This window comes from Parasteatoda tepidariorum, chromosome 8, assembly GCF_043381705.1.
Source record: "Parasteatoda tepidariorum isolate YZ-2023 chromosome 8, CAS_Ptep_4.0, whole genome shotgun sequence".
In the NCBI taxonomy this organism is placed as follows: domain Eukaryota; kingdom Metazoa; phylum Arthropoda; class Arachnida; order Araneae; family Theridiidae; genus Parasteatoda; species Parasteatoda tepidariorum.
Genome location: NC_092211.1, coordinates 79391562 through 79418837, shown reverse-complemented (window position 1 = coordinate 79418837; position 27276 = coordinate 79391562). Strand labels below are relative to the sequence as shown.

The following is a 27276-nucleotide window of genomic DNA, read 5'->3' as shown; positions in this document are numbered from 1 at the left end:
TTCTTATGACCGTACGATTGTGCGTACAAACATGCACACAATTCATATGCTCTTTTGAAATATAAGTCTGAATAGATTATAGTATGAGTTAGAGCCTGAACTGTGTTCTAATAATATTTTCCAAATTTATGCATATGTGGTGATATAAAAGATCAAATTCTAAATGCACTACTTCTATTAACCTATTCTGAAGTGATAAAAGAGCCTTGAGCTAATTCAAATGGGGTAGGGTTGAACCTACAAGAGTGAGAACCCCTTGGTGCAGATGAATTAACAAATGAAATAGAAACTAGTTGATAGAAAGTACACAGCTTTATTTCGGACATATCATAAATTACACAAATTTCTTAAGAACTTTACACAAATGGGAATGTTAAAAATGCTGACTTTTTATGTGTACAAAAAAAATCCATTGCAAGTCATATGATTATAGAAATATTGTAATGGAATGAGATTTTGCTTTAAAAAGAAAAATGTATGTGTAAAAAAGTAAGAACCTCAAAATATCAATATATTGTTAACTGTACCTTAGTAAGATTTGAAATAGCATGAAATTAAGCACAAGCAGCATAAGTGAATGTAAAGTAACTGGGTACATGTAATCAAGATAAATATTAAAACACATGTTTAGCATCATATTTGACCAAGTTCTTCAAACTTCAACCATATTTTTATCTTTTCAATGTACTGTGGTTTTTCAGTATTTAACATATTTAAATTTTTTTAACAAATTACAACAAGAACAGTCTCTTCAGAAAATTTTTTTGGTGGAACTGAAAGTACAACTAAAGGCTGATATTACGTTTTTTTTTACTCTTTCAATTGAAGGGCTTAAGACAATATAGTGATAAAAAACTTATTTTTCAGAGAGAAAATTTTTAACACCTAACTGCTTCGTAGTATTGTTTTCAGATAGGCACTTTACATGTTACTGTTTCCATTATATAATAGCAAAATACAGAGAGAATTTGATTTGTGCTACATCTAAATTGCTTCGCTTTTCCCCAAACATTTTCTTAATAATTCTCTCCTAACAAAAATTTAAGCCATTTTACTGCTCTAAATCCTTTAATTAAGTATTAAAGAAAGAGAAAAAAATTAGGTTATAGTTTTTAAAGCAACAAGGAGTGATATGATAAGCAATTTTAAACCAGATTTCTTTTTCAGTATTTAAAAATTAAACGTCTTCTTTATCAATATTTAGATCATTGTTTTTGAATTGCATTTCTAAAATCAAAATTTTCTTTTATATATCTACGAATTTAAGAGAATGTTATATTTTCTATTGTTAGACTAATGAATTTTAATAATGTAAATTATAGTTTATTTCAAAAATAAAGAATATATATTTTATCACGGTTACTATTGTAATTCCTGTATCTGCTTTTTCAGAAAAAAAGTCTGTTACACGTAAAAAAAATATTTTGGAATAATTACAAAATTAGTTATTTTCTTATCATTTATAAATTACGTATTTACGTTTTAGTTAAAATAAAAGCGGTAATTTTTGTTATAAACCCTTTTAAGAAATAAGTATTTCAAAATATTTTAGCAGTATGCATTAAAAAAACTAATATTAATTTTAATGAATAGATGCAAATTCTAACATGACTTTAAAATTTTAATTCTTTTCATCTCGATAAATTTGCGAAAATGTTCCCTTCAAGTATTAGTTTTTTGATAAAATTGACTCAAGCACATTTGTGACATAAAATTTAAAAGATAAATTTAAAAAAAAACTATTTAAAAAACCCTTTAAAAAACAAATCTCTATTACAAATACAGAGATAGTTTTTATCCAAATGTACCTTATCAAGATAATGTTCAAAAATCTTTTTAAAGATACAAAAAATAATACCCGTATGATATGTTGACTAATTTAAATTTGATTCGCGTTTGTCCTAAAATTGCTTCCATAATGATCAAAAAACTTTTATGAGTTTAAGAGCATACTTGCATCAAGTACTTATTTCAAGCCTAATTGACACGTTAAAAAAATCATCATGAAAAAACCTTCTAAAACTATAGTTATATATGATATACGTTGGTTAACTACGTAACTAATATCTTATACCCATCGAGCGAAACTAGGAAATTATTTTTAAAAATTTTGGGAGTTTTGACGTGATTGTAATCAGTCTTATTAATGTTTCTGCTATAAAATAAATTAATTGCTGATTTTGAAAGTTTTTTTTTAAATATTTACGTTTTTACTCACTGTAATATAGCATTTTTACACCTAAAATTAATCAACTTTTAATGAATAAATGCGAATTCTAATACGACTTAAAATTTTATTTCACTTTATCTTGATAGAATTTACAAGCAAACAAAAATGCTATTTTCAAATAGTAATTTTTTAATAAATTTAATTCGTGACACAAATTGCTTTTTAAAAAACAAATAAACAAATATCTTTTACAAATACACATATAATATTTATCCAACTGTACTTACTCAAGAAAATGCTCAAAAATCACTTTTTAAGAAACAAAAAAAAAATAATACCCGTATGATATGTAAGACCAATTTCAAAGTAATTCACTTTTGTACTATTGTTTCCAAAAAAGGAATAATAGAGAGAAATTTATTAATTTAAGAACATAATTGCATCAAGTATTTTTTGCGTCAAGTTCAGTGGATCATGAAAACATATAAAAACTTCCAAAACTAAAAAAATATGTGATGACGGATCTTAATTATGGATTTAATGCCTTTTATATCCGTCGGGAGAAATTATTAAAATTGAAAAAAAATTGTTAAATGAAGTTTCAAAAATTAGGTGGTCTCTGACGTGATTATAATCAGTTCCTCTTAATGCCCTTGCTTTAAAATAAATAAATGACTACGTCGCAATTTAAAAAAAAATATTTATGCTTTTACTCACCGTACCTCAAAATGAATAATTTCACACCTCAAAGTAATTAACTTTTGATAAATTAGAAAACTTGTTGCAATAATTATGTTTTCCTGTGTGCAATACTATATATCCGATTAGTAGCAATCTAGAAATTTTGATACTTCCCGTAGTAATTATGTAGTAATAAAAGCAAAACATTGTAGGTATCGAATATGTTTTCCATACGTTAAGTGAAAAAAGATATATATTTACTAGTAAAAAAAGTATTAATTAGAGTTCATAACAATATATAAAAATATTGCTTTGAATTTAATACTAAAGAGAAATGTTGGTATTATAAAACTCTATATATAATGATTATTTCATGAATTGTAAAGCAAAATAATCGAAAAAGTTGTTCACAAATTCAAAAAAAGTATAAAAAAAATCCATTAGGAAATCAAGAAATGTCCCTTTTTGCTATTTTTAAAAGCTTTTAGTAAATCTGTAAAAAAAATTAAAATTGAGGAATTTTTTATGAAACTGTAAAAAAACTAGCTGAAATATGAGAAAATAATAATTGTTTTTTGAATAGTGTAGAATTAATTCCAGAATATTAGCTTCCTTAGTATTTCGGATTTGCTGAAATCTACGTGGTTTAAAAGTACTTGTTGTTTTCCTGATAGTTTAAACCTATTGCTACTTGACTCTCACATTTATAGTGAGGTTCATTTATTTAATTTCTTTTTACTGTTTGGGATATAAAAACCTTTATAATTAACATGTAAGTAAACGTTAACGGAAAAAGTACGTGAAACAGTTCTTATGGCCAGTATATTTTTTTTAAAAGAATTATCCTATTAAGGTTACAAATATTTCTCCGACCATCTTATAATAATTGTACATGAAAAAAGAAAATAAATAACTCTATCACAAATCATGGAATGATTTAGTGGGAAAAGAAATATCAATAAATAATGAATTTCTCATGAAAGACATGAAATAATATACATCATAATTGAATAAGAGAATGCATGGTATGCAAACAGTGCAAAGGTAATGCATTTTAGTTAAACATTGAAAGAAATAGACTGTACAACACTCAGAAGAAGGTTCCTCCATAATGCATTACTCACAAAGAACTCATATTTGCTCCTTAGGTGGAATGTTCCTTGTAATCTGTCTTTAAGCAACATATGTATTTAAAAATTGTCAATAATGACGATAAATCTATGACCAGATTTCGAAATTATTTTACAGCCATAAAACAAGATTGTTGTGGTCTCATTCTTAAACTTCCATCGTGAAGCGCCACTAATCTCTATTTGGCGTTCTTCAGACAATGCCAAATTAATTCTAATTAATTAAGTAGTCTGTGATCAATTTAAATTAACCTTTATCATCTTTAATACCAGCTACACTAGTAGGTCCCTGGTGTGGTATACTAGTTGGTGGTGTACCACGCCAGTTTCCTGCATTGCATGTACCAGGACCAAACCACCATCGATGCATGTCTGGGTAGGATTTGTGGTACAGTGGTGCGTGTAGCATGGCGCACATTCGGCACCAAAAGTAAGTGTTGACAAACTCGCCAGTTCCCTTCCATTTGAAGTACTCATTATACAAAGTATCATTCTTGTCCAAGATGCTGAGATAATTTGCCAGTTCTCTTGGAGATGTAAAGTCATCCACGTGTATATATGAATGAGGGGGTGCTGCTCTGGCATAATCTTCCGGCCGTCCACCCATCACAATTGGAACAATGTTTCGGCTGCAATAAAAGAAGTACAGTTAAAAAATGATGCACAATAAAGTTATTTGGACAATAATCATTCGATCAAATAATTGAACATCACTTTAAGTTAACTTATTTATAAACTATAGAATGTCAATCATGCGTGTTGTGAAATGTTTGCGAAACATAAAATGGTCATTTCTAAGATATTACTTATACTGCATTTATTTCTTGGTCAGCAGACACTGATTTTAGTTTTTTTAGTCTGAAAATTAAGTTTAGATTTATTTATTTATTTATTTTTTTTGCACTGAGAAAAAAAGTACGTTCAAAAGTGCCAAAATATGGTCAAATTCACCATATTTTGGCAGTTTTGAACATACATTTTTTATCAGTGCAAAAAAAAAGTAAATAAATAAATCTAAAATGGTCAAATTTACCATGTTTCAGGCCTTAAGGGAAAACCAAAACGGTTTGTTAGTAATTTTGGAAAAATTAACAATAAGGTATGGTTTTATAATTTGTGATAAAATTTAGTAAATGTGTTAAAACTTGATAATTTTATCATGATACCTTAGAAGATGATGTAAGAACCATTTATTTGGTTAAATTTAATAAAAATTTTTTCTTCATTTTTTTACTAAATGTATGGTAAAAAGAACTAATTCTGAAAACCAGAATTTATGGTAAACCATTACCAAATTAAAATCAATAAATAAATGGTTTAAATACCGGGTATTTGTGTTTTGTTAAATAGAATTATGTTTTTTTTATCAGATATATTAATACCATACAATACGATAATTTTATCAGAATTTTTCTTATTGCGCTGTTGAAAGTTGAGGTATTTTATTTATTACAAATTATTGTACATACATTTGAAGTGGTACAGCAATGGAGTGATGAGTACTACTTTAAACATTACATTATTACATTAAACTGTTATTTATTATTGTTTTCAGATAGGTACTTTATAGTTTTCTTTGTGTTTTTCTGGATAACAAGACATCACATATAAACATCTTGTTACTTACATGAAAATCATGTTTTCTTTTTCAAAAACTTCTATCAGAAAAATTCATAAACTGTGATTTATATTTCCTTAAGTAGTTCAATTAGAATGGTATTAAAACCTGTAATTAATTATAGCTTGCAATATCAAAGTTAAGTAAAGGAAATAATGTGAATGGGAAATTACAACATAACTGTTGCCTGTATAATTATTATTACCTAAAACTTCAAGAAGGGGGGGGGGGTAAATTACGATAATCAACAAAGCATTATATATAGCTCATTTTATGCTTTGAATAAAATATTTAAGTTTTTACAAATAAAAGATTATGAAAATGGTATTTTTAAAGAATAAATGGAATCGTACATTTGTGTCACATAAAGTTTTGAATTAGGATAAGAAAACGTATTTGCCTTAAATTAATGTCACAGGACTTAAAAATAGCTGAATTTAGTAGCTGATTACTAATACTCTCTTAGCTTAACGATTGCTATTTTTGGGAAAGAAGACTTATCTTAGCAAATTTACTCGAAGTCGTATTTAAGCCAAGCCCGTTGGAAGGCGAAATCTGCTTTTCTGTCTGGAGCTTAAATATAAATTTTAAATTCAGGAAGAGTAAGTAAATGATATATTTAAACTTTTCCGCTTCAAAGGGTGAAAAATTACAGACTCCTACTTCTCATTTCAGGGCTTCCGAGTTGATTTTCAGACTTCTCGCAATGTAATCTCGACTTCAATTTCGAGCGTAATTCATCACGTTCCTTTTTCCATCCAAAAAGAACGATATTTTCGAGAAGACACGAAATCTTCTCGTAAATGCTTAAAAAGAAGGAGGGAAAAATCGTGCTAGATAAGATACCTTTTAGGGACTACTAGGGAAAAGTTGTGCTACCGAATGTCATCAATCAGTCTATCTTGTATCGGTAAAATGCTTTTAGTATCGTAAAGCTTTTAAAATCCCTTTTCCTTCAAGGAAAAGAGGAAAAATTTTTCTTCAAATACGGAGCAAGGTTTTATCTCAGGTGTCTAGTTAAAAAAATTTCTAACAGTAAAAGTCACGTTCCATAGACGTCGTTCACTTGCCTCATAAGTCAAGATTAATATAGTTAGAGAATAAAATATTAGTTACTCCCAAGAAAAAATGCTTAAAATCAGTCAAAACGTTCGTCTAAATAATTCAATAAAGTAAATGTTCTTCAAAATGCTCGGCTAAATAATTTAATGCAGTAAATGTTTAATTTTCCAAATTTAGTAGACGTGAGTTCTTATAAACGTTGCTTTTGAGACTTCGTAAACATGGAAAAGTACAACAGAATCATGCAAAGATTTTCGAATCACTGAAATATTCTTTATTTTTCTACAGGCTTTGAAAAAAAGTTCATAAAAAAGTTCAGTTTTATAAAAAAGTTCACTTAATCAGAGTTTTATCTTGCTTTTGATGAAAAATTAATCCTTTTTAGATTTTTTTCAAAATAGTTTTTAATTTTTTTATATTATTGCTGTATCTCATTTTATTTTTTTTCTAAATAAGAATAAAGGAAAAGATTTTTAACTGACATACAAGTCAGTCTTTTTTAACTAATTATAAATTGATTCATCGCATAGACAAAAAAATACTAATAAACAAGCAAATAAATTGTTTAAACACTAGTTTTCTTGAGTATCAATAAGTAAAATACTATGCCTGTTTATTGCCCTTATTATTCGATATAATTGAGCAATAAGTGTAACTTTTTTTATTCAAAATTTCGAAACTTCTTAACAGTTAGTAAATTTTTTGTACAAAAATTGATTGCATAAAAGCATTAATTGCGTCAAAGTTAAAAAAAAGACATATTTTAATCGTTTAATAATAATAGTTATACAATTAGTATTTAATAGACCATGAAAACATTATTCAGTTTGAACTTATGAAGGATGTTCATGCTTTGATTTTATATTATAATAAGTTTTTATAAGTTTTGTAACTTTATCAACTCCGGAGTTGCTTCTTTATCTTATTAAAAAGAGCCAATATACTTCCAATGTGATAAATTAGAAATAAAGTGCAACAAGAACACAGACCAATTTTCGCAACAAATTCCAAATAGATAGTTTACTTATCTGGTATAACTATCTTTAACAGCTTGATTTATTTGATTTATTTATTTCTTCATGAACTTAATGCGCAAAAATTGAGTTAAAATGGTCTTCAAAAGTCTGACCTAAGCATTAAGTTATTAATCTTTTAATAGTAAAAAAAAGAAAAACAATTTTTTATTTAGTTTATAAATAGGCATAATTGAAACAACGTGTTAAATTGCTGTTCATCAATCTATATTTCTTTTCAAAATCTTTAAATAAATTACAGCTCGAACGAGTTCACAGAGTTTACCGAGTTAGTTTTAGTATTTGCAAACTAGATTTTAAACATCATAAAAAAAATTTTGAATGTTTTTTGAGATTTTTTTTAAGAAACTCAGAACCAAAGACTAGTACTTTTTATTTTAAATAATTTAATTTTACATTGAACAATTGATTATTATTGACTTAAAAATATATCTCCCCTTAGTCTGTTTTTAAATGTCACATACATTTAGGAATCCTATTCATACCTTTATAAAACACTAAATTCACTCCTCCATACAGTAATTTTAACTTGTTCGTTGCTAGTTAATAAGATGAAATAAACAAAAACATTTCATGTGCTATACATTTCTATACATTCAAATTAACGTGATTTAAATGCAATTAACATTTAAAGCTGCATGTATTTTATTAAATTAAAAGTTATAATTTTACACATACGAAATAAATTTACTTCCAATTAAGATTTAAAACACCATAAACATGCATAAACGACTTTGACTGCAAAGTTGTTTCATGAAGACGTCATTAAAACTCAAGGGCTCCACTAATGACGATAATTTGATTTCTAAACCCTTTGATTATAGCATATAAATTTAATTTGGTTATATAATTAATTAATATAGTTTAATGGAATTTAATTAGTTTTTGAGAGCATTCATGTGTTTCTTCATATGGGCAGTGAAATTCCATGTCTTTTGTTTTTTATCAAAAGCACATCAGCGTACTTTCGTATCACAGAGCCTGATGAGGAATTATCAGTTTTTTTTTTAAATATTTCAGATTGCATCAATTATTTCTCCGCAAAATTTCGAAAAAAAATATACTTTGCATTAAGAATACTGTGCAAACCCTGAAAAAATACCAATTATCAAAAGTAATAAAAATCAGTAAGATCCTAATGATTTTCCAGATATAAATAAATTTAAATTAAATTGTGTTACCAATTGCTTTCTTTTTCCAAAAACATGCAGGACAAATGTATATTATTTTTCAAAACTTATTAGGAAAAAAGTAATTGGAATAGCTTTGAAAATACTAATATGCTTTGTGTATATATATATATTATATATACACATATTATATATATAAATATTATTCAAATTACTCCCATCCTAATTTTATATATATATATNATATTTCTGGACCATCCAACCATATATATATATATATAATTAGGATGGGATTAATTTGAATAACTTTTGAAGTAATTAAATACATAAATAGCTTTAAAACGCTGAAACTAGTAAAATATGTAGATGGAATTAAATTGAAAAATGCAACTAAAAATGAAATTTAATACTGAAAATTTATGTTTAGACACAGTGTTAAAAAAAACAATCTGCAAAAGATAAAAGGGTGTGTGTAATGTGCCATATTTTTAAGTAAATGCGCTTAAATTGTACATTCGGGTTATTTATTTTTTGAATATCTAAATGTTTAAACAGAGTAAAAAAAAATTTCAAAAGTTTTTTTTGAACTGGATTTAAATTCATGTAACCGATGCACAGCTTTGGAAGATACTAAGAACCCAACAGAGATTGAAAAATATACGTACGAAAAGTAAGCTTCAAAAAAAAATTTTTTTTTTACTTAGTCGAATATTGAAAGAAAATATCGGTTTCTATTCTTTGGTTACCAAAAAGTGGCACAATGGAAAAGAAAATAATCATCCATGATTTGTGAATTTGATCCGGAATGTACCGAAAAAGCCCTGACCCCGAAAGACCGGATGATAAGAAAAAGAAATGAACCACCGAAATGAATACAAGGAAATTGAGAAAGGGTTAGGAATTTTATATATCCTGCAGGATTTTAAAGCAAAGGGAAGATATAAAGCTTTTTTTTTTCCTTCCTTGCTGCTTGGCATGATGTGTTCCCCTTTTTATACTCATGGAAAAATAGTTTCATTCCGGAATTTCCAGATGGAATAGTTTTTCTTTTTTCACGTTTTAAAAGACAGTATCGGCATTTTTGAATTTGAAATGAAAAATTGTTTTTCCCATTCCTTCGATATCTATTCCCGAGTTCTCTGCAATTTGCTAGGTAATAATTCTCGTGGTTTAAACTTTTTTTCTTTCAGTTTTGGGTTCGACATTTTTCATCGACAAAAGGAAAGTTTTTGGATCTATACAAAAGAATATAAAATGTCACGGTGGTGCTTCAAAAGCAGTGTTTTTTCCCCCTTCTTTTAAATTTTATTTTGTGACAAGCAGAAGATTATAGGATTCCGACAGAGTGTATTTTCTTGGTTACACGGGTAACTGTCATATCAAAAAGAATTATATTTGTTGTATTTGCAGTTAGCTTTTTCTGAAAGTCTTATCAATATGTTTTTGAGAAATTCAAAAAAAAAAATATCACCGTATCTAAAAGCAGAAGTGCTGTCTTTCCAAATAGAAAAATCAAGATACAATCTTTGTTCAAATATGTGTCATTTTTTGTAAGATATTCTTATTGATTTCCAGTCGTTAAAAGTAATATTTAGAGTTTTCAATAGAATCGAAATAAAATTTAAAAAAAAATAATGAGTTCTTTAGAAAATGACGCGTAAGTAATATATTTTTTAAGTACAAAGTTAAAACTGTTTGGCAAAAAAAGGTTTTTTTTTCAAACGGTTTGAATTGCAAGAGTTGCAAGATTTTACATTAAGAGACATTCGCGTAAGAGACATAAGTAACAAAGCAACTTGAAGATTAAACTTGACTATCCGTTTAATAATTTTTTCATCATTTTCTCATTTTAATCAATTCATTCAGCTGATCTTTAAGAAAATTTGTAATTATTTCTGGTCTTGTGTAAGCGTGTCACATGTGTTCGTAAGCATGTTTATGCAAGGGAGCAAGTTTACAAAAGTGATTTCAAAATAGCACTGAAAAAAAAATACTTTCTCCAAATAGAGCAATAAATAGCTCCGAAATAAACAAATTTGAATTTGAAAACACCATGTATTCAAAATTGAAACAGCCATTTTTTCAGATAAACGCAAAAAAAAAAAACGTCTCAAAAGTGAGGTGGTGGGGAAAGTGTATGACAGAGAAGTTCGTTGGCTGTCAAATAGATTCGAACCAGGGACTTCCGGATCGCAGTTGGATGCTCTAACCTCCATAGTTGTGCACCCCACTTCAGATAGAGTTGGAAAACTTTATATAGTGGTAGCCGAAATGACACAAAATGATATGAATTCGCTTAAAAATTTTTGAGATATAGCGAAATAAGCAAAGAGTGAAATTAAAATTTTCGATTTCCTGACTAAGCTATTTGGACCATATTTTCCAAAGTGCAACCTTTTGCACCATATTGGAAATTTGCAAGTTATTATGTGTTATTGCGGCGATGGTGTTCTGAGCATTCAAGTAGGTTTCGGTGGTTCTCGGTTCGAATTTTGCCGGCAGACAACGAACATATCTCTAACACATTTCTACCACCACACCTCTTTTGAGACTATGTAATTTGCTCAAAAATAAGCTTACGCAGTTTCAATTTTGAATATATAGGGTTTTCGAATCTGACTATATTTGTTTGGAGTTATTTTGTCATATTTTTGCTCAATTTTAAGATACCTTTATTTACAGTGAACAAATTTGAAAAAAAAAATCATTTAGTCTTAAAAATAGAATGTAGTATAAAAATTGCATAAAAATTACATAAAAATTGCACATTGAATGTAGTATATTTTGACGTTGAACTAATTAATTATAAGCAAATATGAGAAATATTGTGTTATGGAAAAAAAATTAACAAATTTAATTTTTTTCTTTTATATGGGAAATAAGTTCAAATACAATTATAATTTTTTGTACATTGGAATTTAAATTGTTATAATTTTCTTTAGTTTTTGGGCTATTCAAATATTACGTAAGCATATTTTCAGGGGTTTTGGATTTTCCTCCCCTTGTCAGCAAAAATAAGAGAATTACAAACCCTATACTTACGTATAAAAATCGCAGCATCCCCTCTTATTTATTTATTTATTTGCTTCTTTTATTTTTACTGTTGTATTCTAATTTTAAGAATTTTATTATCAAAGGCAAATAAAAGATGTAATGTTGCATAGAACTAATTTTACGTTTATTGCATTTTATAGAAGTTCATAACTCCTTGAGGAAATTTTTCCTACTTTTATTTTCTTAGATAAAAATTTTATTTCAAATTTGATATTTTTCCAGGCATTAATGTTGGGGATCGAAATTTCGCGTTACGCTTTTTTTTACAGTTAAAAGAATATAAGTAGGGGATTTAAATGTTTAACGTAAGCATTGTTTATATCTACCTGCCTCATTGTCAGCAATATAAGAAAATTACGATCTTGGTGTTTCTATGTGATAGCTAAATGATTCCTTTCTGGTTTAGATATGTCTTGCTTTTCGAAATATACGTAACTATGATTTGTTCATTATTTTTTTCATTTGTACTTTTATCGATTTGATTTATAGCGTTTGTCGACTAATCTAAGCAAATTTTAAATTTATAAGCGCCATTCTATAAATTACCCTTCTTAGGTACTTTATAAAAATAATACTTCAACTCAAAAATAAATTCAAAAAATATTCTAAAAGTCACACTAAAATTCAATTTATCTACTTGGCGTGAAAAATACATTTAGATCTCAAAATAAATCCTAATGGTTAAAGGCTGGAAAAAAAGTCCCTTTTCCCCCTAGTGATAGCTTGATTTTTCGATATAACCTTGATGACTGGATGAAATGATGGCACTTTCATCCTCTCTTTCGCTACTGATGACCGCGTACCCCCTCTTTCCGATTTTTATTTGATATCTCACATTTCTTTTTGTGGAAATAAAGAAGCAGAATAAAAAACTCTATTTTCCTTAATAGGGCTCGCACTTCAGCTATTGTGTGATTTTCGATACTGGTGCAATTTGTCAATCGGGGGGGATATCCAGTCGCGAAATAAAAAAATTTCGTGTCCTTGGAATAGACGGAGTGTCATTAGAGCGCTCCAGTAATCAACCGTGGTAATGCCTGCCACAATTGATCTCTTTTGGGGACTTTTGGCGGTCACACACCCTTGGATACGACAAAAGTTCTAGAAAAATGGTGTCTTCATATTTCTGGACCATCCAACCGATGGAAGGCAATTCTTAGAAAGGTTCTGTTCGCCAAAGAATCGATTTGCACATTGTGAATTTGATTAGAATAAAAGATTATGTATGCAATTTATATAGAAAATTTATGAACTTCATTCGAAGAAAGAGAAAAAAAACATATACATACATCAGGGAAAGTTCGAAATGCTTGTTTACAAAAATGGACAATGCTCAAAATGCTTGCTTACGTGAAACGGACGAAGCTCAAAATGTGTGTTTATGAAAATATACTCAGCTCAAAATGCGTGTTTACGAAAATTTACACTACTCGTAACGTGTGTTTACGAAAATTGGTACAGCTTGTAATGTGTGCTTAAGAAAATTGTCACAACTCGTAACGTGTGCTTATGAAAATGGATAGAGAAAAAAAACACAACTTTCAGTTTTCTACCTAAATTTAACAACGAAACGGGGAATTGTGTTGTTCATTTTTCTTACTTATTGAAATACTAAACATAAAATATTACGGTGCATAGTCCTGGACTTCGTGGTCCCTAGATATATTAAAGATATGAATTTTCAGGAGATGTCTTCTTATTCAGAATTCTAAACGATAAATTGAGTTTTAGCACACTAAATTCCTACAACGTTAATTTACAACCACAATTATAAATTTATAGAACCCGTTGGAACATTATAAAAACAACTGTTTATTTTTAAATTGTTTTTTTTTTCTATAAAAAAGACGTAAAATGTAATAATTCTGTAATAATTTAGTAAAATGAATTAGCCAAATGGCTGGGATAAAATTACAATTTCATTTGGATTCATAAGTTTCTTCTTTAAAAAAAAAAGAAAAAAAAACACAGAAAAGAAGTTTGAAAAACGGAATTAAATGCTGTGTCCATTCGAGCCGTGTCCATTTTCGTAAGCACACATTTTGAGCTGTGTCTATTTTCGTAAACACGCACTTCTAACTATATCTAGATTTAAAAATTTTTATTGAAGAAACGAAACGGAAATATGGTAAGAAATAAACTATGTAAAATCTGTTTAATAATTTAAATATTAAAAACTTCTGAAGATATAAACTTTAGTAACCCCAAAAAAATTTACGTATACACATTATTCTTTAACCTCTTATGTGCATAAACCAAAGCTTCCCACGGCACGCACTGTGTATAACTTGACAATTAAAAGTGAGTTTTTGTAAATGTTAAAAGCATTTGAACATAAGATATGAAGAAACATATTTTTCTTTAACCTTGTTTAAATAATGAATTGGTAAATGAGTATACTTGTAATTTCAATTGCACATTTAATAAAATTTTTGGCAGAATAGAATTACAACTCATGCAACCTCGAAGTCCTCCGATGATTTGTCTAAAGAATAACTATTCATGAGTCATTATTTATATTTTATGTTCAAGGTAGCCACAAAAATGCATACAAATAAGCAGCTGGACTCTGATTATTTTTAACAATTAATTTATTTACTTTGCTGTAAGATGTTCCTTTAATGAGGATTTTTATTTATTATAAAAGAAAATTAAAGACATGTTATTATCAAAATTAAATTTTCAAACCCATACCCTACTTTACATTAATGCAACTGTCGTTCCAAATTATCACAGTTAATTTGCTACCAATATAGATTCAAATGGTTAGAAATAATTATTACATTACAATCATTAGTTATTGTCAATTTCTATTCCATGTGTTCATTAAGTGTCGATTACACAATAGGTATCCATATCTTAAGACGAAAAAGATGTTAAAGCACATTGAAAACTTGAAATCCATTAGAAACAAACTTGTAAAAGAATCTCAATAATTCATTTGCACTTTTCGAAAATGAACTGCTTGGTGATTAATTACTCCCTAATTTAAATGAACTGGAGTGAGCAAACTGAAATTGCGAATCTTTTACACCCAAAATTAACTAAGACATTCGTAGTTTTATCAGTATTTACAAAAAAGCAGAAATGCGTTGTACTTAAATTTACTCCAAAAGATGCCAAAGTTAGAATGGGTGTCAATCATTGACTGAGTAAGACGCGGTTTGAAGATTCGACTGAAAGATAATAGAATGCATGTTTATCAGCGAATGATTAGAATTTTCCATTGTTTAATTTTTGGAATTTCAGATTACAGTTATTGAATGTGAAAATGATTAATTAATTTTATAGATTTTGCTTTTGTGATTTCAATGTTTATTTAAATATAACCGTAAACCAAGAAAATATTTGGGAGATTTGTATTAAAATGAAAATTATGATAAAGAGTTGAATGATTATAGTTGAATGTTAATAAATAGTTGATAAATGGTACAATGATTATGATAAATAGCTGAATGATTAATCACAACCTTTGGTTTTTGATGTTATTTTTTCCTTAAAGCAAAATCACCCACTGTACATTTTATTAAATTACTTATAAAATATTTTTTTAAATATATATCACATATTCGCACTTTGTTAAAATAAAGATTTGTAAAAATATCGAATGACTATTATTTAGGCAAATATTATTACTGTTACTTTTGAAAATCAGAGTTTTGCAAAAGCTTCAAAGAGGAAAAAAAAACTCTCAGTTGATTTTTACAGAAATATATTCCTGGAAAAAAACTTACGTAAAGTGTAGTTAGATTTTTATTTCAGTATGGATTTATAAATTATATATGAATTATGATGGATATAAATTATATATGGATATACATTAGATATTATATATGGATTTTCGTGAAATTTAATAGAACTATTATGTGTTTCCACTAGACACCCGGTCTAATAGTTTCTGAACCATACTGATGAATTTTAGTATACTTAGTAAGGAAATAAGCGATTCCCTCCAAAATAGATTTACGAATATTATGTATTGTATTATTATATATTATATTATATTATAAACATGGCTCTTTCATTGAATCATCTTCAATATTTTGCAGTTATTGACAAAGGGCTTCAGCTTATATCTGATTTGTATAATTTATACTCAAAAAGCATCGGAATCAAAAACACAAAAAAAAAGTTCGGAAATCGAGCTCCTCATTAACTATTATATAAATTTAACCAATTTATTTAATTATTCTAAGGTAGCTAAATAGATTTTAAATAACTAATTAATACTCATAGCTTAATTAGAAATTAATTGAAAAGAACTTTGAATACTTAATGTATTTAAAATGCAATTATATAACAGATAATAGTACTATTTTAAATAATATATCAATTAAAAGTAGTCAGTGGGCTTAGTCTTTAGATAAATTAAAAATAAAAGTGATGAAGTATTTCATTTTTTCACAATTTTTTAAAAATAGCTAATTGAAAAAAATTATTTGCACGTATATTACTATGTCGCAATACACTAAGCGCAATTATTAAAACTTAGAACAATTTTAAGAATTCCTTAAGAGTTCTAATTATTTTGTTAAATGATAGTAAGTGGAAAAGGTTCCTTTTCGTAAACTTGAAACTAATTCTTATACACGTAAATTAATTAATTTCTTAAAAAATATCTAATTTTAATTCAAATAAATATTTATTTACGTTGAATTCTAGCTCAATGGCCTGAATTGAATTAGTTGTTAAATTCGTGCATTTAATAATTAGGAGCTTTTTATCTGGGTTCTCTTTTTTTCGATGCTTCTTTTTCCGCCAATGAAGTCTTATTTATGAAGTCTAAAAGCGCTATTTTAACTACGAGTTGTTGACCTTTGTTACTGCATGCGAAAATATTTGTTCCTTATTTCGAATTTTTAATATAAAACATTGGATATCAGTGAGGAGTTATTAGTTTTTTTAGTTGCTACTGATTAAGATTAAAGCTGCATTAAATTAGTGTTTTCTAGCTATATTAATTATTTTGTTTCAATGGAGTCATGAATACATTAAGTATCGACGGCTACTTTCCTTCAAGTATGGGTTAATAGCCCAACCATAGTATTCTTATAATTCCAAGTTGGTGATTTGAATCACCAAATCAGTACCCTACCCTACTTCAGATATGTTCAATGTTCGTATGCGCATGCTAAAAATATCTTGTTTATAACTTTTAAATTAAATGTTCTTTCTGAAATATTTTTAAATGATTCACGTAGCAAATGGTCCATAAAAACAACGATTTTAGACTCAAAAAATCCTAAAGCTTTCATTCGTGTTGCCCATTTAAGTTGGGCCAAACATTTCATTTTCAATTCAATGGAATAGCATCGAAAACTTTAAATTGCTTTTCTTTTATTCGCGAGGTTTATTCTGAATCTATACCCAGAAACATAGCCAGACCAAGGCGTGGTTGTTGAAAAAAAATATTGCGGCCCGTCTTAGGACCTGAAAAGGGACTAAAGTTATGCTTCCGGGCATCTGTTAGCCGCCAGCTCCTTACAGAGTTTCTGTCAGCGCCACTGAGAATAGAGATAAGGAAAAAAAAATAATGAGACTTTCTGAAATCTTCACAAGAAAGTAGCTAAAATAAATTCTCAATAGAGTTATGCAGTGAAAAGAATGGGCTACATAACTTTTCTTTCGGTGTTCTGGTTTTCTCCTGGTGGGGCGTAGAAGTTCAATGTCGAAATGAATGGAGAGTTGGTATTTATTGGGTGTATAAGGTAGGGACGTTAAAGGTATTGGATAAAGCGAAAAGTAAGAAGAAAGTATATTTATATCTTTAGATAAAGAAAGATGGAGGATTATTATTTTCTAAAGGAAAGAAGGTTGATTAGAATGTTTCCTTTTTTATTTCAGCTTGACGTCGGAAATTTAATATACGTACTTAGAAAAGCAAGATATTTCGAAATATGAAGTTATGCGAGTCTTAAAATGGCGTTATTAATTTGGAAAATATTGTCCAAATGTTTTAGACGGAAGTATGGTCGTAATTTTGGAACCCTTAAAGCTCATTTAATTTTTTTCGTTATAATCAGTTTCTCTGAATTTGATGAAGTGAATCAAAATTTTTTGTAAGCATTAATAAAGAATATTTATCCAAATATCTTTCAAAATAAAAATTTATTTTTATAACTATTTATCATTTTTATCATTCAATTTATTAATCGTGAAAAACATTTCAAACTATATGGAATGCAAATTTTTACGTCAATTTAATTTATTATTTTAAAGTCAATAATTATAAATTATGAAATCAAAAATAATAAATAAATAAATTTTAAGTCTAATGCGTCATGAATTTTTAAAACTATTTGTTAACAAAAATATTTTTAATACTATATTTAATATTTTATATTTATTAAAAAATAAACTTTTTACAAGTATTTTTTCGACCAATATCAAATTATCTAAGAGAAACTTATTATCCATTAAAATTTATTTAGGTTAGAGATATTTTTTATTCCAGATTTTATGAACTATTTAAACATAAGGAAGGAAAACATTCACTCCCAAATGAGTCATATATTGATTATTTTCACAATGATGGAAGAAAAGTTAATTTAAATCAACGAAATTGTGATGCAAAACGTTATGATGTGCTGTAGCTTTTAATCTGTAAATTGCTTAGAGTTGAAATATATATTTTCCCTTTATTCCTGAATAAATTAAATGTCTTCATTTTAAAAACAGACAAAGAATTTTTCGCTTATGAACCTATAAATTTATGTTTCATGTTTAATATTTTATTGTAATTTTACGCAATGAATATTCTTTTCTAATTATGTTACAATTTGGAAAGTTCCAACTATTAAATAATCACCATCAATTGTCAAAGTGTAACTACTTTATTAGTTACTTTCATTCCCTCAAACTAATTCATAAGTTTTAAATGATTCAAATTATTATTTTATTTTAGCTTTCATGGCCTAAAATATTAATAAAACAAGTAATAATTTATTTCCGTTTCCTAGAGACAGTAATTTTAAATCAAATTGAATAATTTTAATGTCTAGGGTTGAAGATAACCCATAGATAATATCCTCCTGAATCTATTGCATATTGCAAAGTAAATAAATATTTTAAGAGTCTATCCAGCAAAAAGAGTTTTTACCTTTTTAGTACCCTATAATTTTAGACTCCATGAGCAACAAGATGGCAGTAAAAAAACGGGAATAACATTTTACGATGAACTCTTAATGATTTCTTTACTTTAGTAGCCAACACGGAGGGCAGCCTTGCCCATCACTTTCATTTCTATGTTTGCCCTAAAAGCACAACTCATGTCATAAATTTGTAACTTTCAATCAAAGTTATCAGCAGCTTGGATTTATTGCTTTCTTTAAACTAGAGCTTTTATGTATGAAATGGATAATAAAGTGAGTTTAGCTCATAATGATGGTTGCGAAATTGTTTTTCAAAAGAAAGAAACTGCATCTGATTTTACATAAAATTATTCTTATGGTTGAATTTCGGTTGTAAAAGTTTTATTTGAATTATGAAATTAGTAAACAAATTTTATTGAACAATTTTATGTTTCTGTACTTTATAGCATTTTATTGCAGGATTGTTAAAAGAATTTTTAAATAATTATTAGTTATCTATCCTTGTCAATGCAATTTTACTCACAAATGATCTTATTGGTTCGGAATAAGCGTAGTTTAACTGCATGTTTTTTTTTAAAATTATAACCAATAAAGCAAAATTGGAAATAAGTAAGTAACTTAAAAATACGTGTATATTTAAGTTACTCCAACATTTTTCTTTATGTTTAAATATATTTATTTTTACTTTTATCGAAGGAGAATTGTCACAGTAATCTTGTTTTATAATTAATAAGAGGGGAATGCCAATGCCATATGCTTTAATTTTTGATTTCTATTAGTAATACCGTATTTACCACAAAACCAAACATTTATAAAGTTACATTTATAATGTTTTATTTGATTTATATTTTTTATTAATATGGTATTACTTTTTCAATTTTTTAAGCCAATTGTTTTTAAATTAAAAAAAAAAAATTACAATTAAAACAAAGTTAAGATAAGTTACTGACACATTTTTCTACCACATTTTAATCTGATTTAAATGCTATTTGTAATTTCAATAATTCCCTTAGAGATAAAAGTTTGAGAAGACTCACTCTTAATTAGTAAAGGATCGCTTGAAAGCAAAACAAGCCGATAGAAGAACTTACTTGAGATGCTGAAACAGATTGCCTTAAGCTTAATGAATAATAAAGCAATTAATTCAAAATTCACTTTAACTCCTACCCAGTTGCACCACTGTTTTATATAATATCGGTTGCTATAATTATTTCTTTTCAAAGCAATTCCTATTTTAGGAGTCAATACCACATTAAAAAGAGATACCAAAGTAACAACATTTATGGAAATTTATGTTAACATAAGAGAAATAATAAAAATGTAAACATAACACTTATTTTCTGGTGTTGGCAGTTCGGTAACTAACGCACGATGTTGTAACTAACTCACGATGGCATAGTGTATATGGTTCACGATGGCATGGAGTTGAGAGGAGCAGGCATAACACCTGAAGAATGACGCCATGGCCACACGGAGTCCGCCCTATCATTTGGTCTAAGGCCAGGGTCAAACTCTTACCCACTATTTCAATTGAAGGAGTTATTTTTAATTACAATTATAACATTGAACAGACCTAAACTTTATGAACAAGTGCAATCAAAAAGTTATTTTCTTCTTTACGCCGACATTAGTTCAATAATACACCAGTTGATAACTCTTTATTACATTTAATTAGAAAAATCATTCAAATATATATGAAATGTTGACTCAATTACTACTACAAACACTTTATTGTTAAACAATTAGTTTGATTTGCTAACTAAAATTATTTTTACAGGGCGACAAATTCACGATTTCTTTCTTTTTATTTTTTATTCTGATTAAATGTAGTAACTGTTATTAAGAACACAACCAAGCAAGTTCAACATCTCTTTCAAATTTGTTCTACAGCTTTAAATTAGTTTTTCTCTCCTTTTCAAACCAAGATTCAGAACCTTTGTGATTTTAACAGATCCAATACATTATTTTTAATATACTTTTTTCAAAAAATTGCACAATTATTTGGTAAATCAAAAAAAAGTTCAATTTAACCACAGGTATTTTGAGATGAAATAATGTTTATTAATTGAGTTTCATACATTATTAAAGAAATTTCATGCGATATTGAAATTGCCTCGATAGTTTTCTTCGTTTTCAAATTGAATGTATTTGAAATTAAACTTTTCGCTTGATATTATAAAAAATACCCTTTAACTTTTCACAGAAAACGTTAGAGAAATAAGGCTTCTAAATTCTTAAAAAAAATAAAGTTTTTTCATAAAAGAAAAATTAACATCTTAAATAAAAATTAGATTTTAGTAACAAAGGATATTTTAACCCTTTTTTGATAATTAAATTAACATATCTGAAGAGCGTCTCGTCCTTCAAATAGTAACCCTCTAGAGCTTTAAAGGCCCTAGGGTGACTAAAGTAACAAGAAAATAAAGATAATTCTTTTAACCCTTTTCCTATTGTAAAAATAATTTATTTGAAGAAATCTTTAGAAATAATTTAACTCAAAAATAAAATGAAAAGAAAAAAGCTTCACTTGAAAGATTTTGAAATTGAATTGCTTTTAAAGTTGACCCTAAGAATGGGTAATGCACCAAATACCATATCTGTATTGAAGAAGACAGACGTAAAATTGATTCAGGTGTTGCATTTTGTTATGGGTTGACTTTAATCTTTTAATGGATTCCTGACGCCTCACATGGATTTAGTAACAGATATTTTCGTGAATTGCTACCGTAATCTGCATTTTATTTCCGATCTCATCGTTGTTGTTTGCGATCTTGATCCTTTCTTTATAGAAGAAAAAAAAAGAGACATGGATAGAGGTGAGGTGAGTAATTCAGGTGGTTATTGGCTTTTACCGAAAGTAATGGACTTAACCAGTACAAACTTTAAACTGAAACCATTATAAGACTCATGCTTCAATAAGTCATAAAAAAGTTCCCTTTTTCTTAAAAAAAAAAGGAAAATCAACACAAAAATCAAAAAACGAAAATGGATATTTTTCAATAAAAAGATACGTTAACCTTTTTTCTTGAAAATTAAATTTATCCATTTAAAGAACGCTTCTCAAATAATGATCCGCAGGTCTGTAAGAGCTTTTAAATCCCTGAGGTCGCTAATGTAACAAACGAAAAAAAATGTTAAATGCAATAACAGATATAAAATAATTCTTTTAACTTTTCTTCTACAATAGAAATATTTCATACGAAGAACTCTTAAAGAATAATCGAAATCAAAAATAAAATTTAATAAAGCCAAAACATCATTCTTTATATTGAATTGCTGTAGAAGTTGCTCTTAAGAATGGATAAAACACCACATCGAGAATCCGTATTGAGGAAGACAGTCGTAAAATTGATTCAGGTGTCCTTTTATAGCACTTTGTTGTGGGCTGTCTTTAATCTTTTAATGGATTCTTTACGCCTCACATGGATTAAGTAACAGAAACTTCAGTGAATTTCCACCCGTGATCTGCATTTTATTTCTGATCTTAAAGTTGTTGTTCGCGATCTTGATCCTTTCTTTATTGAAGAAAAGAAAAGGGAAACGGAGAAAGGTGGGGTGAGTAATTGTGATGGATATCTTTTTTCCCTTTCACCGGCAGTAAAGAACTGTGAAAAAGGAGGAAAAGCGTTTGTCTCAATTTCAGGGCCTAATGGGATAGAATTTCTGATCCGTGAGGCGAATGTTAGTAATTTTCGAACCCCTTCGGTAAGAATTCTAAATTACTAGTTTTCAATCGGGATACTTCAACTATAAATGACCTTTCTCTGCAAAATACTGCAGTTGATATCAGTTATTGAATGAAAAAAAAATTTTTGTATAGAAAAAGCAAGACCGTTTTTCTTTTTTTTAAAAAAAAAGGGAAAAATTCCGAAGTGCTTTGAGATTCAAACTTATATCTCCCACACCTTATGGTGATCAGTAAATACTGCTATTCGTCGTCAGAATAAATAAGTTTCTTTCCCTCTTCGGAAAGAAAATTGGAATTATTGCAGTAGAGAACGCATGTGGTAATAAATATTAAACATTATAGAAAAAAAGTACATTCGCAAATTGTCTGTCATTTTAATTTTCTTTACTGTTTTATAAGCGTTATTAGTACGTACTGGCCGGTTAATTATGAAACGATTAAACGTTCGATACCTAGGAATTCTATAGAATTCAAAATGACAAGTTCAACATGAAATCACTTTCATTCAATGTGTAAAACTTGGTTCTAATATTGTATGTTTTATTTAAAAAAAAGGCATAAATTTGGTCTCTTTTACGATTTAAATTCTTTGAAAGTTCAAACAAAAATTTTTAACTTCCATCTTTCATTATTTTTCATAATAAAAATACAATTTTGAGGAATGAACGAATTTCAAATAATAATAGCCTGATCATAGTCTTTTATATTTTTCTTAAAGATCGTTTTTCAATTTATAGAATTTTCGAATAAGAGTAGAATATTCGGGAAATTACAAAAAAAAATACAAAATACAAAAAAAAAATTCGTATGTACTTCATATATTGCCTCGAAGTGACTCTCAATAAAATACCATCGATTAATACTTTGATACAATTTTCAAAGTAATACAAAAGTTCAGGTAATTTTAAAAAAAAGAGTCAGATTTAGTGCAAATGAAAGAAAATTTTTAATAGCAAATTAAAATATTTATAATTAATTTTTTGAAATATATTGCAATTTAAAATGTTTATAAAAAGACTTCTATGTTTTATGTGTCGAAAAAATGAAACCCTAATCAGAGCAACTCAATTTTACATAATTACTTGACTTTTAGCCTGGGTATATAAACTTCTGAAAACCGAGATTCTATGGACAGTTTTAAATTGCTATATTTTGCTTAAAATATTAAACAGTAAAAAATATAATCAAAAAAGTAAAGTTTTTTTAATATCTTTTTGAACCCATTTAATTATTGATAGATTTGAACAAATGATGCGTATTTTAAAATAGTATTTCCATATATTTCAATTATAGAAGCAACAAAGATGATAAACAAAAATTATGAACGCGTTAAAAAATTTATCCAAACTTTTATCTTTGTTATTCTCTTTTTGACTTTTTTCTTATTTTGAACATTTTGAAAATTGAGTTGTGAATGACAGTGTGAACAACAGTTTATTGCTTTGATTGTTTTATAGTGATAGCAATTAGTTTGAATGAATAAAAGGATGCAGCAAAGCTAACAAAGTTTAAAAAAATGTCAAAGATGTTTCTCGGGGCTGGTCCATTGTTGAATGACTGAACTTGAGTGATATCAACAAAAAGATGATATTATAGGACAAAACTTGATTGCCGCACATGTATTCCTATCTGTCACCAATAATTTATTTAAATCTCGATGGCCCCATTTAGACATTGTATTCTACTGTGTCTTACTATCATTTTCACATAATACACTACATATTTCTTCATCGCAAATTACTTGGTATTTACTATTAAATAAACAAAAACGTTATAAAAATTTGAAGACGAAGTAAAGCCAGTTTGAAGGCATCAAAATCTGTACGACTGCTGTGGAAGACTCTCTCACACTCAATTTTACAATAATACAAAGTAACTATAGTTTTTCTTCAGATACACCAGAAAATATACTTCTGAAGCAATGACAGCATAATTACCTCAAATTTATTGTAGTGTAACCCCAGCTTTAAAGTTTCATTATTTTCTAAATTTATGATTTTTAAGTTACTTCACATAAGCCACAGTAATTTTAAAGACAATAGCTAAAAAAGTTTTGAAATAAGTTACTGATTTACTTATAAGTTACTGATTATTATAAGTTACTGAAGTTACTTCATGTAATAAATAAAGCATTTTTACAGTTAAGATTACACTAAAAAAAATTACAATCGACTGTAGAATGACTTCAAAAGTACTTCAACTCTGTAGAAAAAAAAATGTAGTACATTTTTAGCTGGGCTTTAATAAACAACAAAACACATCTAGTAGCTTATTAGTATTTTTTTTTTTTAAAAAATAACTATATTATACAACAATAGTAAAGAACCTATGTGCAACTCATAAATGAGATAATCCGGAATTATACGTAAATTAGGTAAGATTTATTTCCAGAACCAAATCCTAATCCTTATTCGTATCTAACAAGCAACTACTTGAGATATGCTTCTATCCTCGAACTTTATCTAATGAAATAGCAAAACTCATTCATTCGTATGTCACTAAATCTTCCTGGTCTAATAGCATTAGAGCTATCTCCGTTATCCTCAAAACTTATTTTCAAGGCAGACCCAGTAATGAGAGACGATACTGACGGAGGCTATCTGAATGGCTGCTGATTAACGAGGAGGCGTCATTTTAATTAATTCTATGGCCAGGAAACTCATCTTTCTGCACTTAATTCATTAGAATATTTGGAACCTGTTCAAATGGATTTGAACTTCTAATCTGTTTTCTTCCAATTTCTGATTAAATCAAAGGAAAGTGTTGCATTTAATTTTGTTGAATGGCTATTTTCATTTACTAATTCTTAATTATCTAATTGTGTATTTTCGAAGAATATTTTATTACATGAATAAGTCATGAAACATGAGTAGAGTCAACCAAAGTTAAGGAAGTAATATTTAATGTGTTTTTCCCAATTTCTTAACTTAAATGTAGGAAAATGTTTAATGGTTATTTTAACTTGACAATCCCGCATTTTAAAATTACTTCGGACTTTTAAATAATAAGGGCTTCATTTAATTTTGCTGAATGACTGCTTTATTTGCTCATTATTCTCTTTGACTATGCAATAAATCATTAAGTATAGATTTTAAAAATAGGGTCCTCCAAATGGAAGAAGTTTGCTTATTCCAATATTTATTTATTTTTACCAAAATCTAATTTAATTAAAAAGAAGTGTTTAATTTATTTTGTTGAATGACTTCTTTAAACTGCCTCATTTTAAAATTGAAATCAGTTTTAAATTTTTTTTTATTATTTGCCTTTTTTGTATGTTCATTTAGAATAGCTAATCCATCATTACTTAATTGGGCAGTTTAAGAATAATTCATAACAAGAATAATTCGTAAAATATAAGTTTTAGGAACAGTCATATGATTTACTTCCTTTTTAATTTTAAAATTAAATTAGGAGGAAGTATCTCATTTAATTTTGTTAAATGGTTATTTTGATTGGCCAATTTTTCATAATTAAACTATTATTGTTTTTAAAAGAAAAAAAAACGTTAAAAAAACAAATAAACTTTTATTTATTCACACTGCAGCAAACCAAAATATCAACTATTAGAGTAAGATAAAGAAATTTATAAAGAGAAAATTTTCCTTTGACTCTGAAAACGTACTTTTTTTTAAAAAAGTTGTTGCTCCATTTTCTTATCATTAAACTGTAGAAAAGAGGATTACATATGGTTAAAGCGATTATTTGTCAAAGAGTATTCTTTTTTAAATTTCCTCCTTGAAGACAATTAAATTGAAAACATTATTTCTATTTCTTCGTTTAATTGTCGTGTATTTAAAATAAAAAAATATTATTTTATTTTATAAATTATTTAGTTGCAAATACAAGATATTTATGCAAGATGTTACAAATGCAAGATAATAAATGATATCTTGGTATTCTGTATATTTAAACAGTTCTCTTGCAATATTTAATTATTAAATATTTCTCCAAGATTATGCATTGTGAAGGAAGATTTTCATACGATAATAAAAGCTTGCTTTTTAAAAACTATAAAAGAATGTTTAAAAGTCAAATGAATTGTTCCAAAAAAGATTAATAACTAGTTTATAAGAAATAAAAACGATGACCTTATAAGTTTTGCATTCAATCTCTATTTATTTTTTATGAAAAGAAAGAGATATAATAAAATAAATGAATGTGATCCAATGCATATATTTTTTTTTCATTTCTCCTCCGCCATTAATCAAAAACGAATGAAATGTCTACGAATTAATATCTCCCGTTTCAAAAAGTATTCTCTTTTATTGTTCTGCATTGGATGTAAAAATGTTTAAATGAGAATCCAAAGAAAATTCTCGAACGAGCCATTGAAGAAGAAAAAAGTTCTAGTTTCAGTTTCTTCGTCTGAATAATTAAAATGTTTTTATTAGTTCAAAACCAATTATTACAACAGTATGGTAAAAAAAACGGATAAAACTTACAGTGGTTAAATTGTAATTAATAATTTCGTTTTGAATAATTCTTAAAAAGAGAAAAATTTTAATTAAAAAATGATGATTACCTGATTTTCGGTTTCATATATTATTTTGATTATATTTTTTTGTTTAAAAGGGGGAAAAATGATCAGATTCATACAGATCTAGCCGAGCAGTACTAC

At 27.4% G+C, this 27276-nt stretch overlaps 1 protein-coding gene across 5 annotated transcripts in view; it reads right to left on the bottom strand.

Annotated features, from left to right (window-relative positions):
- Window positions 1-293: 293 nt before the first annotated feature.
- LOC107450737 (glycoprotein 3-alpha-L-fucosyltransferase A) overlaps window positions 294-27276 on the bottom strand; it is a 152850-nt gene continuing 125867 nt past the window's right edge. For all 5 annotated transcript variants that reach the window (XM_016066612.3, XM_016066611.3, XM_071184267.1 and 2 more), the window contains one exon: window positions 294-4610. In XM_016066612.3, the coding sequence (XP_015922098.2) occupies window positions 4229-4610 (382 nt within the window). In that variant the 3' untranslated portion in view covers window positions 294-4228. The remainder of the gene's footprint in view (window positions 4611-27276) is intronic.